The sequence below is a fragment of the Pelmatolapia mariae genome, linkage group LG23 (genome assembly GCF_036321145.2).
Source record: "Pelmatolapia mariae isolate MD_Pm_ZW linkage group LG23, Pm_UMD_F_2, whole genome shotgun sequence".
Taxonomy (NCBI): Eukaryota; Metazoa; Chordata; class Actinopteri; order Cichliformes; family Cichlidae; genus Pelmatolapia; species Pelmatolapia mariae.
In genome coordinates this window covers 40,611,688-40,624,009 of record NC_086246.1, presented here as the reverse complement: position 1 = coordinate 40,624,009, position 12,322 = coordinate 40,611,688, and the positions used below count along the sequence as shown (strand labels likewise).

Below are 12,322 nucleotides of genomic sequence, written 5' to 3'. Positions count from 1 at the left end.
AGTGTTAAACTGGAGCTGAATGAGCCAAACAGCTGGAGACCATCCAGATGTCTCCCAGTAGTTTTTTCTTTCAGTTATTTGTAATTTTGTTTTGACCCCAAATGTCCTTTTGTTCTCAGGACAGGAAAGAATCTTTCCAAAACCTCCTGGGTCCACATCAGAACATTCAGGGGCTTAGGAGGGGACGGTGGTGTGTTTGGTAACCCGTGTGAAAACAGTTTGTATCACACCTGAATATTTATGTGATGTGAGTCGGGGTTGACCTTCAGCAGCTGCTCAGACACTATGACTCAGTACAGATTTGGAGCTTTTTTAGAGCCTGAGATTTATTTGCTAATTTATCATGTGACTCAGTCGCTCATTCTTAAATGTTCATGTACTTCTTCAGTACTGAAACGCTGTCCCAGTGATGTGTTTGGACTGTCTGATGGTTCCTGTGACATTGACGGTAAGGTAAAGATGGATCCAATACTGTGCGCAGTTATATAGCTGTGATATTTAAAGATAATATATTAGTAATGGCTTAAATATGAATATGAAAATGTGATAAAATTGGTCAATTCTGGTTCCAGAGACTCTCCTCTGCTCTATGCTCATATTTTAAGAGTAATTTTTGTTTGCCAAAAAAAGCAAAATTTTCACACATGTTAAAAGGATTCTTTAAATGGACGGGTCCTCCTTTCTCCTCAGCACTCACAGGGCTTTATATACAACACGCCTCATTCACACAAACACTTTTTTTTCTATGCCAAAGTGCTTTCTATCTAACATTCACACTCAGGGAGCAGCTTGCATGCAGACTGGAGCAGCCAGGGATCGAACCTGCTCTTCCTGCAGATAAATTGTACAGATCCATGTTATCATGAATTCTTCGGCCATGAGAAGTGTGGCCTGGCCTGCAGCTGTGGACTCTGGCTGCAGGATCAGCTGTATTCACAGGTATGGGAGAAAGAGCTGAAAGGAAACCCACAGGCTTAACTCTGTGCAGATAAATACAGGTTGTAAAGGTCAAAGGACACTCCACAAAGGGCAGTGTTCATCTCAGAACGTGCTTCTTTATGTCTGCTTGGGATTTCGGCTGCTTTAGACTGACAGGAAGTGGAAGAACAGGAAGTGGAGCCTTCTCTTTCTCTGCGTCCCGATGATGATGATGATGGAGTAGAGTTTCCTCTGACAGACAGAGCACGTTCAGTCACGATGGAACCTCTGAGTCTGCTATTACAGAGCCCCTCGTCTCTCCAGAGCGGTGGCTTTCTGTGGGTCGATGCCATCGAGCTGAACGGCAGCCATGACGCTGGCAGCGGCCCGTCGCTCTCCTGCCAGCACGCTGCAAACCCGAGCGGCTTTCATCTCTCTCTTTGTAAGAGGCTCAGCAGGAACCACAGCTCTTACCTGATCTTCACTGAACTCAGAATCACTTTCTGGGCGAGCGGAGCTGTAGGAGGAGCCAGCAGCTCAGCCCCGTTTCCACATCCGCAGCTTCAGACTTGGAGCGGCGCGTCTTCAGCGCCACAATGAGGCTGCAGCAGAAAAGTTAAAGGCCTGCAAAGTCAGAGAGAAAATTCTTCTTCTTTGCTGCTCGGCGACACGGCCTGTTTAATTAAGGGTCAGCGAGGAAGGGAAATTAATCTCAGGCGGTGGAGGAGTCACGGCGTCAGGCTGACAGGGGCCCTGGGGCCAAGGGGGGGGCGGGCACGGGGCCAAATGCCGTGGTAGCCTCTGAAGTCACCACGCAAAAGGGTAGCAGTCAAAAGTGATCAGAGAGCGCCGGACAGCGGACTGGAAGTCAGTGCGTTTCTGGCAGCGAAGCCTCTGAATGAACATAAACCCATGTGACAGACACGCTTCAACTTCACCGCCACTTTCTGAGGCCACGGCAAGGACGTGTGCACGGCCTGGGGGACGGGGGGGGCTGACGGTTTCAGAGAGATCGCTCTTCAGGTTTAAACTCTACACAAAGCATGAAAAAGAAATGCATTAAGAAATCACATTTCTATTCTGAACTCTGAAAAAATGCACAACAGCGCCTCACTCAGGTACGGGGGTCCAAACGTGTTGGCCATAACTACCCGAGAGTCAGAAACACCCTAATCTGAACCTTTCCACAGTTTTTATACATACATTTTTGCAGTTTTATTGGATGGTTGGTTTTTATTAAGTTCTGCATTTACATGTATTATTTAATCAAGTGTATTTGATTTTTTTGCATTTACTTCCATTTCCTGTTTAGTTCCACATTTACTTTAGCTTCTGATCACTTGATCCATTTTTTAACAGACCTACCAAGCACTTATATGCACAATCTCTCTCTCTCACACACACACACGCACACACCACACGCGCGCGCACACACACACACACACACACACACGCACACACACAGCTTCATACATCACGTTACTTTTTGCACAACCCACTGTCATTGTTGCACATTTCTATTGCACTGTTCTGCCTGTATCGTTCTGTTCTGTCTTTGTTTTGTTGCAATTTTTGTACACTTGCACTTTATGTAGTCCTGTATTGATTGTCTGTTTATATGTAGCACCATAGTCTTGAAGGAACGCTGTCTCGCTTCACTGTGTACTGTACCACTACACATGGTTGGAATGACAGTAAAGCCACTTGACTTGACTCTTGTCAGCTTTGGGCCTCCGTACCACAGAAAAATTATCTGACAGTGGTTTGTGTGTCTGTTGTGGTTCAGAAATTAACAATTTTTGGACTCTGCATGACTCACCTCTGTTCCAACCAATCAGAGGCTGGACTCACTGCCGCCCCACACGTTCGTGCCTGATGAAAACTGACCTCGACTCTCTGACCTTGTCCAATCAGCTGTGACAGAGTCATCAGCTCATCCCACTAAAGTAAAAAACCCGCAGCAGGTCTGTTTCCTCCCTCTGGGACGGTTTCCCTCCTCCGGCCAAGCCGCTGCTGCTTCCCAACAGGTGTTTAAATGCTGTTGGGACGAGCTTCAGACGGAGACCCGAACAGGAATGGGGAGGACACGACCTTGTCAACGCTCCTGCTGACCCCGTGAACCATTTCATGATTCTTCTTCACAGCTCCTCAGTTTCCAAACAGTTTGTACGTTCAGTCCGCCGGCTTCATCAAACCTGTCGGGCCTTTTCCCTTCATGTTAAATTTCTTGCATTTTAAACTAAACCTGAGCTGACGTGATATTCCTTATGAACAAGAACATGCTGATCTCCTCCTCCCTCAGTCAGTGGGATCATTTGTCCCAAATCTGAAGCTCTTCCCAGCAAAGATGCTGATCGCTGCATGAAGTTTAGAAGATTTCCAAAATCATCAAAATGTTAATTAGCTGATGAAAAAGACTTTTTCTGCAGCAGAGATGTTATCAGGGAGGCTGAGACACTCAGAGAATCCCGAACAGAAACCTGTAATCTGGTAACGGCAGAAATGGCGAGACATGTTCTCGCTTGCTGCCAACAAACACCCAATCAACTGCTGAACAGGGAAATGTAGGAACCAATCACGTCTGCATAACAGAGACCGAGGACAGTTTGAGATGATGTCAGACGAATGGACTTGTTATGGTGGTAAAGATGGAAGGCCGGAATACTCAGCGTTTGTTTACTGCAGCTGTGGTGGGAGGAGCCAGAGACAGTGAAGTCATAATGAAACCTGAAAACCTGCAGGAAAGCTTCTGTGTGGCAGAGACACGTTTAATCAGATTTGTTCATGTAGAAAAAACACACAGACACCCACACGACAGACACAGATAAAGACTCAGAAACACACACGACACAGACACACACTGTGATGGTGTTTGACTCTTGCCTCCAGTTTGTTGCTTTGGGTTTAGTAATGCTGGAATGGAGGGAGACTCTCAGCTGAGCTCAGACTGAATGTTACAGGCAGCACTGCTGGCTGTGAGCAGCTGCACGGTAAGAGTTTACCGCCTGAGTGAAACTGTTTCTGCTGAGTCAGCTGATCTTCTGCTGCTGGTTCTTCCATTAAGGCAGATTTTCTCCTCTGGCAGCTGCAGAAGCCATCAGAGAGCAGGGATCAGGGTAACCTGGGAGTTAACGAGGATAACAGAGCTGTGAGGCCATCAGCGGCTCTGTGGCAAAGTTCGTTTGTACCAGCTTAGTTTTAAAAAGACGCAAACACGAGTTCTCGAAAGATGCCTTTCTGTCTTTATGCAAACGGTTTCCCTTCACTTCCAGTATTTGTGCTTAGCTGAGCTGCAGATGTGATGGAGAAAAAGCTGTTAGCAGGGTTCCTCTGATTAAACACGCCGTCAGTGATGATTCACAGCTGGATCTGCTGGTGGTCTTAAAAGCCTCACACAGCAGAGCTGAACAACATGTCTGAAATCAAATGACGTTCACACGGCTCTGACTTGATCGTTATCGGAGTCTTCCTACTTCATATGAAGCAAGAGCCATGTGAACCAGAAAGATCCTCACAGGTCTAATTTATATTTAAGGAGCTTCAATGATATTAACAATAACAGTTTAAGTTGCTGTGGGAACTTAAGGTTCTACCTTTTCTTTATTCTCTGAAAGTTTAGACTTCACACAGTTTTTTTTTCTTCTTCTACTAGTTAAATTGTGGGATGTCACAGAAGGGATATAAGACCCACCCACCTGCGGTTTTTAATGGGCAGCCAATCAGAAGAAAGTTGGCCTCATATATTTGAAATCATCTTCAGTCTTCATCGGTTTGTTGGAGAAACCAGAAACCTTCTTGCTGCTTTTGGGAGTTTATTGTCTGAACTTTGTGGAGCTTTGCTACTCGTTTCCCCCTGGTTCCACTCGTCCTGCCAGAAGGTTCAATTTAACGTTTAAAACGTTTACACTGAAGTGTACAGATAACAGATACAGTTCAGTCTGTGGACTCAGATCTGTGAGTGAAATGTTTGGTATTCCTGATGAGGATCAGAGGCGTGTTTGGGACTAAGGGCTCTGATGTGGTTCAGGATTGAGAGCAGAAGGTGGAACTGAGTCAGGCACACAGAGGGGGTAAACAGACGGGGGCAGTAAAACTAAAAGTCCTGGAAACTTCTCAGCACACTTCCTGTCTGCTCTCTCTCTCTGGCTGTAGAACGTCTGTGCTCGCCTTGTTTTCCTTATCTCAGTTTTCCCCCTCTGCTCCCCTCAGATGCCGGATGTGTCAGGGTGACTGACGGCGCACGGTGGATGTTTGTGTTACAGCATTCCTGTGAGCGTGTGCAGAAGGTGAAGAAGACAAGTGTGGAGCTCCTGCAGCTGCAGGTAGGTGCCAGCTCCCTCATCTCCAACCGGCTCGTGCAGATTAAAGGATTTTCCTTCGTTATTCTCTCACCCTTTTCTCCTTTTGGCTTCCTCCTCCTCCTCCTTTAAAAAAAGAAAAACCTCACACAGCGAGTCATTGGGCTTTGCAGGCTCAGGATGAAACTTTGTCAGCTGTGTTGGTGCAGCAGGAAGCAGCGATGCAGACAGACATTCACCTGAAGCGCGACTCAGTTCAGCTCTTTAATGCCTATAAGTGATGACATGTTTTGTTGGCGAAGCTGAGCTGGTGGCAGGAAGTGACAGTACCTTTGTGTCCTTCTATGTAAAAACCCGGCATCCTTACAAAACATGTAAGTCTCCGTACGTCTACTTTTTAGTCATTACTGATTTCTGTGAATGGTGCCACCTATCAAGCGTTTGGTTTTTTTCTAAAATTCTGGTGCCCACCAAAGAGGTGTTGATGAAAATCACCAGGACTGCGATTAAACATGATTTTGACCAGTAATTTTTAATTTATACAGGCTTAACATTCCAAATAGGCAACTGTTAACTAAAGAAAGAGAGATACACCCCGTCCAGTACAGTTTAACGTCCAGGTGTCTGTGAGAATGGGATTCGGGCAAATCTAAACACATCAACTCAGAGAAGATGGAGGATGAGGGTTGAACTGTTCAAACTTCAGCCAGACAGCGTCTGAGAGGATCCATCCGTCCATCTGCTGCAGCGTGATTTGGGTCAATTGGGTCAAGTACCAATGAGCCGTGTGCAGACTGCTGACCGGTGTCATGCCAAAAAGTGATTAGCGTTATTTAAATTTGTTTGAACTGTCATAAATAACTTGTTGGTCTATATTATATGAAACATGTCAAATGGATCCCTCATGAATGATATCCAGTCATCTTGAACCACATTCCTGTCACAAGGTAGAAGCTGCAATCAGTTTTTGGCAGTGACTTTTATACATCCTTTATCCTATATCCAGTTAAAAAATCTCATTGACATTAAAAATGCTCTAAAAGGCTCAAACAGAACAAACACAGTCCAGAGGTCCAGCTCAGGTGAAGCCTAGCAGACAGCTCGCAGGTACAGCCACCTGTGTCCACATCCACCTGTCAGTCAAAGAGGCCACGCCTCTAATAATCCTAATTTAAGCCTTAGTACAATTTAAACAGGTAGCTTATAAAAACAGGCTGTTAAACACGTTTGTTTCTGCTCTAATGTATTACATGGGAGTCTATGGGGACTGACTCATTGCTGGTCTGCTGGACGTCAGAGGGACTGCAGTTCATTGTAGCTTCTGTTTCCTTCCAACCTCAAACTAATGAACCCACGCTCATCTGGCTGGATGGGAAGCGGCACGCCAGCTCTCTGCTTTGATCCTGAAAACACCCCATCACCTCCTCACCTCCTCCTTCCTTCTCCCCCTCCCCCGGCCCGTCCAGCACCTCTGCGGGGTCATGCAGATTAACCTGTCGTTTCCTGCAGACGGTTTTGGTTGGGAGTGAAATGGAGGGTGAAAGCAGTTTCCGGCTGGGAGTGTGGGGCAGTGGGGGAAGAAGCTGGGCTGGCCAGCTGCATGCTGGGAGTGTTTTTTTGTTTTTGTCTGAAGGATTTAGAGGACTTTTCATGTGGCAGAGGGGCAGTTGCAGGGATTCAGAGGGAACAGTGGAGGAGGGTTGGAGCTGCTCTGGAGTATCTGCTGTAAGTATTCTGGTCTGCTGGGTTCAGTGTTTGTGTTGGAAGAGGTCAGAGTCAGGTTTACATCTGTCTCTGTTGGAGTCAGACATTATTAAATCTGCTTTAGTTTGATCTGTGTTGAGCCGTTTTCATGCAGAAAACTGACCTGTGGAGGACACACAAAGAAAACCACAGAAGAAGAAAGACTCTGTTGTTCTGCAGCAGCTCCCTGCTTCTTTGTGTGCAGTATTTCCTGCAGGAGAGGCTGGAGTCTTCGGTTTCATAGACAGGTGGTGTTCAAAGCACACCCACAGCACACTGAAGGGCAAACCAAAATGTAAATGCACACCTGTATTTATACCTGCCTGAAATAAGCTCAGGGTCGGCTGACATGTTGTCGGTGCTTCTGTGGCATGTTGTGTCAGATGAAGACACTTTGACAGCTCATTTGCATGACAGCTGTAGTTATTTAAGACTGACAGAGTTTACAGTGTAAACTGTAAATGAGCACAATACAGTATCAGGCAGTGCTCCTGCACACTGTCTGGCTCCGTGCTCTCTTATTGGATGTGGTTCATATTTCCTCTGTAAATGGTCCAATGTTAGCATTAGTCAGCCAGTTCTAAAATATGATTTGCTCTGTTCCATCATCCATTATTTTGTTTTTAGGGTCTGGAAATGAGTGTGTACAAATGACTAATACAGTAAATTTAACATGAGCTTTTTGAACAGTTAAACTGCAGTAAGTGTATAAAAGCCTATAAAATAGAATAACATCTTTGTCCATCCTCTTCCTCTTGTCCTTATCAGGGTTGTGGGAGGGCTGGAGCTTATCCAAGCTACCGTAGGGCGAGAGGCGGGGTACACCTGGACAGGTCATCAGCCTGTTGCAGGGTTAACACCGAGAGACAACTGGTCACACTCACATTTGGAGCACATTTGGGCAATTTAGAATCACCTAACCCTACTGACTGCATGTGTTTGGACTGTGGGAGGAAGCTGCAGACACGCAAACACCACACAGTGTTGAATCTTCTGTCTGTTTGACGTCAGACAATAATTCTGACATATTCAGTTTGTTTCCATTCGGATTTCATATATATATTTATTTTTACGTCTCGTGTGTGTGTGTGTGTGTGTGTGTGAAATCAGTCAAGTGACGCTGAAATACGATGTGAGGTTTTCCTGTTTTCCTCCTTCAGCCCAAAGACGAGGAGTTGAGGACGATGTGGGCGGACTGAGCGGGAACCTCTGAAACCTCGGACAGATTTATTCTCCCTCAGCGTTGCTTCACCTGAACTACTGAAACCGGTGACCCCGCCCACAGCATGGCTGTCGTCCTCGTGTCCCTGCTGCTGCTTGCGGTGACGGGGGTTTGCCCTCGGACTCTGGTTGTGGTGAACTCTGCCATGGAGGTCAGCAGAGGGCGCTCGGTTTTCATCACGAGGGCGGAGCTTCAGATCAGCGTGGACCCGAGCGCCGACTGTAAGGTGGAGGTGGTGATGAACGAGCCCGTGACTCAGAGGGTCGGGAGGCTGAGCCCACAGGTGAGGGTGGAACAGGTGGTGCTGTACGGCGGCCGCTCAGAGGAGTTACAGGTGCTCTGCTCTGTGCACTCTGCAGGTGTTTGACTGCAGCTTCCTGGAGGACGAGGTGAAGTACGTCCACGACGGCAGCCCTCTGCTGGACGAGGACACGGTGATGCTCAGAGTCTACAGGTCAGTCAGCAGCATCCACAGGTCTGCAACATGTCTTCTGACATGTCTTTCTAACCTGAGGTGCTCTGACCAATGAGGGTCAGCTGGAAATGGCTGCAGTGCTGGGGGGGGGGGGGGGGGGGGGGGGGGGGGGGGGGGTGTGTCAGGTGTGTTAGGGTCTTGTTCAGTGAGAGGACGGTGGAGCAGGATTGGTGGGTGATGATCGAAAGAATGAGATGGAGGATCCAAGCAGCAGAAATGACTCCTCTGAGGGCTGAGGTGAGGAGGTCAGAGTAGAAACACTGAAGGGAGGGAGTTTCAACCTGTGATCGGACATTCCTGGACTCTCCTAGGTGGAGTGTTTGAGGCCCATCTGGGACACACAGCAGATAAGATTTCAGGTGCTAGTCCAGTCCTGGAGGCACAGACATGGTCTGTTAGCTGATCCTGCAAACAGTAACAACAACCCCTCTGAGCCCGAGGAAAACGGCCCCGACCCCCCTCAACACTCACGACACAGCTTAGAATGCTGGGAGCTGCCCCTCAGCAGGTGATGAAGGTGATGAATAATGAGTTTATGAATTCCAAATGAAGGTTGCCATTCATTTTAGAATAATGAGAAAAACAATTTCTGCAGGTTAGATTTACGGAGCGTTTACAGACGTGGCTTAAACATTAATTCAAACTTGGATGTACGTGTGATGACCTCGTGGGCCAGTGTGGAGCTCTGTTTAACATGACATGTGGTGTCTATGTGGAGGTTCACGTCCTCGGACACGCAGGTGGAGACGGTGGTCCTGAGGGTCCGGGTGGTGGACTCGGGTGCAGGCGTGGTGGCACTCGGCAGCGCTCCGCTGGTCATTCCCCAGTTCTACAGTTTATCCAACGCCATCAACGGCTCGGTGCTGAACATCAGGGCCGCGCCTGACCTTGTCTGCACTGTCAGGCTGATGACCGCAGACACCAGCGTCCCCGCCGCGGGTCGGCTGGTGAGGGAGGAAGACTCCACGCAGAGGAAGGGTACCAGACTCATAAGATGTTTTTAATTTGCTTTGTTTCACTGTGTCATCACAGTTTATAAAATATAATTTAACCTTTGAAGTTGAATAAATTAAACTTTATTTACAACGTGGAGCACAAATAAAGCAAAGACTATAAAAAAATATCAAAACTTAAAAATAACTGAGAGAAATGCTTAAATATAAAATACACATTAGTATAACTATCAACTGAAATGCAGGCTGCTTGTGGTTTATCTGTTTGTGTGTGTCTGGTGTTTTCCACTCACTGATTGGTCTAAAACCCTCGGCTCTCCTCTCTGATAGGTCGACAGGCGACGCTCTGCCCGGGAAACAGTCCGTGTCTTCACGACACCACCGAGGTCCGCTTCCTCAAAACCAGCTGCCATGAATTCCTGAGCTCCGGCCTCAAGTACCAGCACCTCAGCCCGCCGTCCCCGGAGATCGACTACGTCCCCGTCAGGGTGGAGCTGAGAGAGCAGGCGAGCAGAGCGCTGCTGGAGGTACAGGAAAGACCGATGAGCTCACAGCTCAGACAGCAGCGTGGAAACAAAGAGAGCAGAAATGAGGCTCAGACTTGCTTTAAAGGAAGAAAGTTTGTAAAGTGCAGATTCTGCTGTTTGCAGGTGAGATGTTGGCAGTGAGAAGGTGACATCCCGCCTTCTCAGCTCGGCGATGAGGACGGATGTGCAGGCGGAGGTTTTGCGGGGTTTTGAAGCCTCCAGCATTCCTTTAAAGCATTTCTGTCTCATCGTTAGCACATGAGCGGTGGCATAACACCTCTCACGAGTGTAACAGCAGAAGTTGTGGCGCCATGTGTTGATCTCTGTGTGGTGTGTTAAACTTTACCTGTCCTCCTCCTCCCACAGTCACAGGCCGTGTGGCTGCCGGTTTTGATCCACGGGGCCATGCAGAACCAGCCCCCGCAGGCTACCTTCATGGCCTCTTTCATTCTGGAGGTAGACCAGTTCATCCTCACCCCGCTCACCACTGCCACGCTAGACGCCAAGGACCACGAGACTCCGCAGGAGAAGCTGGTCTTCAACGTGACCGTCCCACCCACCGAGGGCTACATCACACACCTGGACGACCACACCAAGCCCATCCGGTCCTTCACATGGCTGGACCTTCACGAGATGAAAGTGGCCTACCAGCCATCCAACAGCAGCCGGGGGCACCGCAGGAACTATGAGGTACTGAAGACGCGACGGGGCTCCAAAGGTTCCAGTTTCTGTAGAAAAGTTGGAATGTTAGAAGCACCAACACTGGGAATTTTGGAGAAAACAGGTTTTTTTTTTTTTTCAGGGCAGTGTGGCAGATATCTGAGCTTTTATTCTAGGAATCAAACCTAACGTTGTAGCTGCTAATGCTGCTTCAGCTTCTACAGCATAACAGCACACCAAAGCTAACCATAGCTAACCCACCCCACACCGATCTTTCAGAGGGTCTGAGCCGGAGTGTTAGTGTTCTGTTCCCTTCAAAAATGTCTATGTCAATCACGCTTAATAATGTAATTTCCTGTCATTGCGTATCCTTTTTATATGCTCAGGTGGAGTTTCAGGTGATAGACGGTTCCTATCTGACCAGCCCACCCATCGTGGTCCACGTCTCCATCAGGACATCGGAAACGAATGCTCCGAGAGTGTCCTGGAACGTGGGTACGTCCGCGTCCATCTCTGTGGCGTGAAAAATGTCTCATGGCGTTTTATTCGTTGAGGTAACGTGTGAACATGTGTGCCATCTCAGGTCTAGACCTGTTGGAGGGTCAGTCCCGACCAATCACCTGGGAGCAGCTGCAGATAGTCGACAACGACAACATTGACGCCGTTTACCTGGTGGCCATTGACGGACCCGTGCACGGGCGGCTCAGTGTCAGAGGTGAGGGGTCAAAGGTCGGCGGGGTTGGGTTTAAGGTGGTAAATGCTCTATCGAACATCAGTCAAAGTGAAGAAAAATCTTCTCCTCAGTTTTCTTTCTTTTCTTTCAGACCAATCAAGTTTTTCAGTTTTAGTCGCTACCTAAACTTTGATGTGCCACAAAATAGAATCTGTAGGTGAGACTTTTGTACCTGAAACTTCCGCTTTCTGTGTAGTCTGAGTTCTTTTGACCGATCAGATCTGAGCAGATGAAAGAAAACATGGTTGGGTGCTAGATTTATTAAAATATTAAAAATCGTTTTAATGTTAGTTTTTAATTCTTGAGTCATGGCCAGAGGTGGGTAGAGTAGCCAAAAATGGTACTCAAGTAATAGTAGCACTCCCTCAGCATAGTTTTACTCAAGTAAAAAGTAGCCATCCAAGAAATTACTCAAGAGTAAAAAAGTATTAGTCAAAAAGCCTATTTGAGTACTGAGTACCTGATCATAACATCTGATTTATGTTTGAAAATGAGATAATCAGACAGACAGAAGTATAAAGTTTAGTCCAAAATTTGGTATTTGAAACAAAAATAAATAAATATAAATAACATGATTACAAAATAATAAATCTAAGCACTTTTCCAAAATAATATTATTTCAATATAAAACGTGTGTGTGTGTGTGTGTGTGTGTGTGTGTGTGTGTGTGTGTGTGTGTGTGTGTGTGTGTGTGTGTGTGAGAAAGTGGTAAAGTACTTCCAGTGACAACATATGGTGTTACTTTACTTCATCTCTAAATGGCACAATAGGCTCAGCAGACAGAATAACATTA

General features: G+C 47.1%; 1 protein-coding gene across 3 annotated transcripts in view; it reads left to right on the top strand.

Annotated features, from left to right (window-relative positions):
- The first annotated feature begins 438 nt into the window (after window positions 1–438).
- frem1b (Fras1 related extracellular matrix 1b) overlaps window positions 439–12,322 on the top strand; it is a 43,515-nt gene continuing 31,631 nt past the window's right edge. The window contains exons 1-9 of one of the 3 annotated variants that reach the window (XM_063467011.1): window positions 439–453; window positions 5,128–5,240; window positions 8,120–8,464; window positions 8,541–8,635; window positions 9,375–9,634; window positions 9,940–10,136; window positions 10,503–10,826; window positions 11,183–11,291; window positions 11,380–11,511. In XM_063467011.1, the coding sequence (XP_063323081.1) occupies window positions 8,246–8,464; window positions 8,541–8,635; window positions 9,375–9,634; window positions 9,940–10,136; window positions 10,503–10,826; window positions 11,183–11,291; window positions 11,380–11,511 (1,336 nt within the window). In that variant the 5' untranslated portion in view covers window positions 439–453; window positions 5,128–5,240; window positions 8,120–8,245. Of the gene's footprint in view, window positions 454–5,066; window positions 5,241–6,872; window positions 6,942–8,119; window positions 8,465–8,540; window positions 8,636–9,374; window positions 9,635–9,939; window positions 10,137–10,502; window positions 10,827–11,182; window positions 11,292–11,379; window positions 11,512–12,322 lie in introns of those variants that run through there. The other 2 variants (XM_063467010.1, XM_063467012.1) reach the window with 2 other exon arrangements.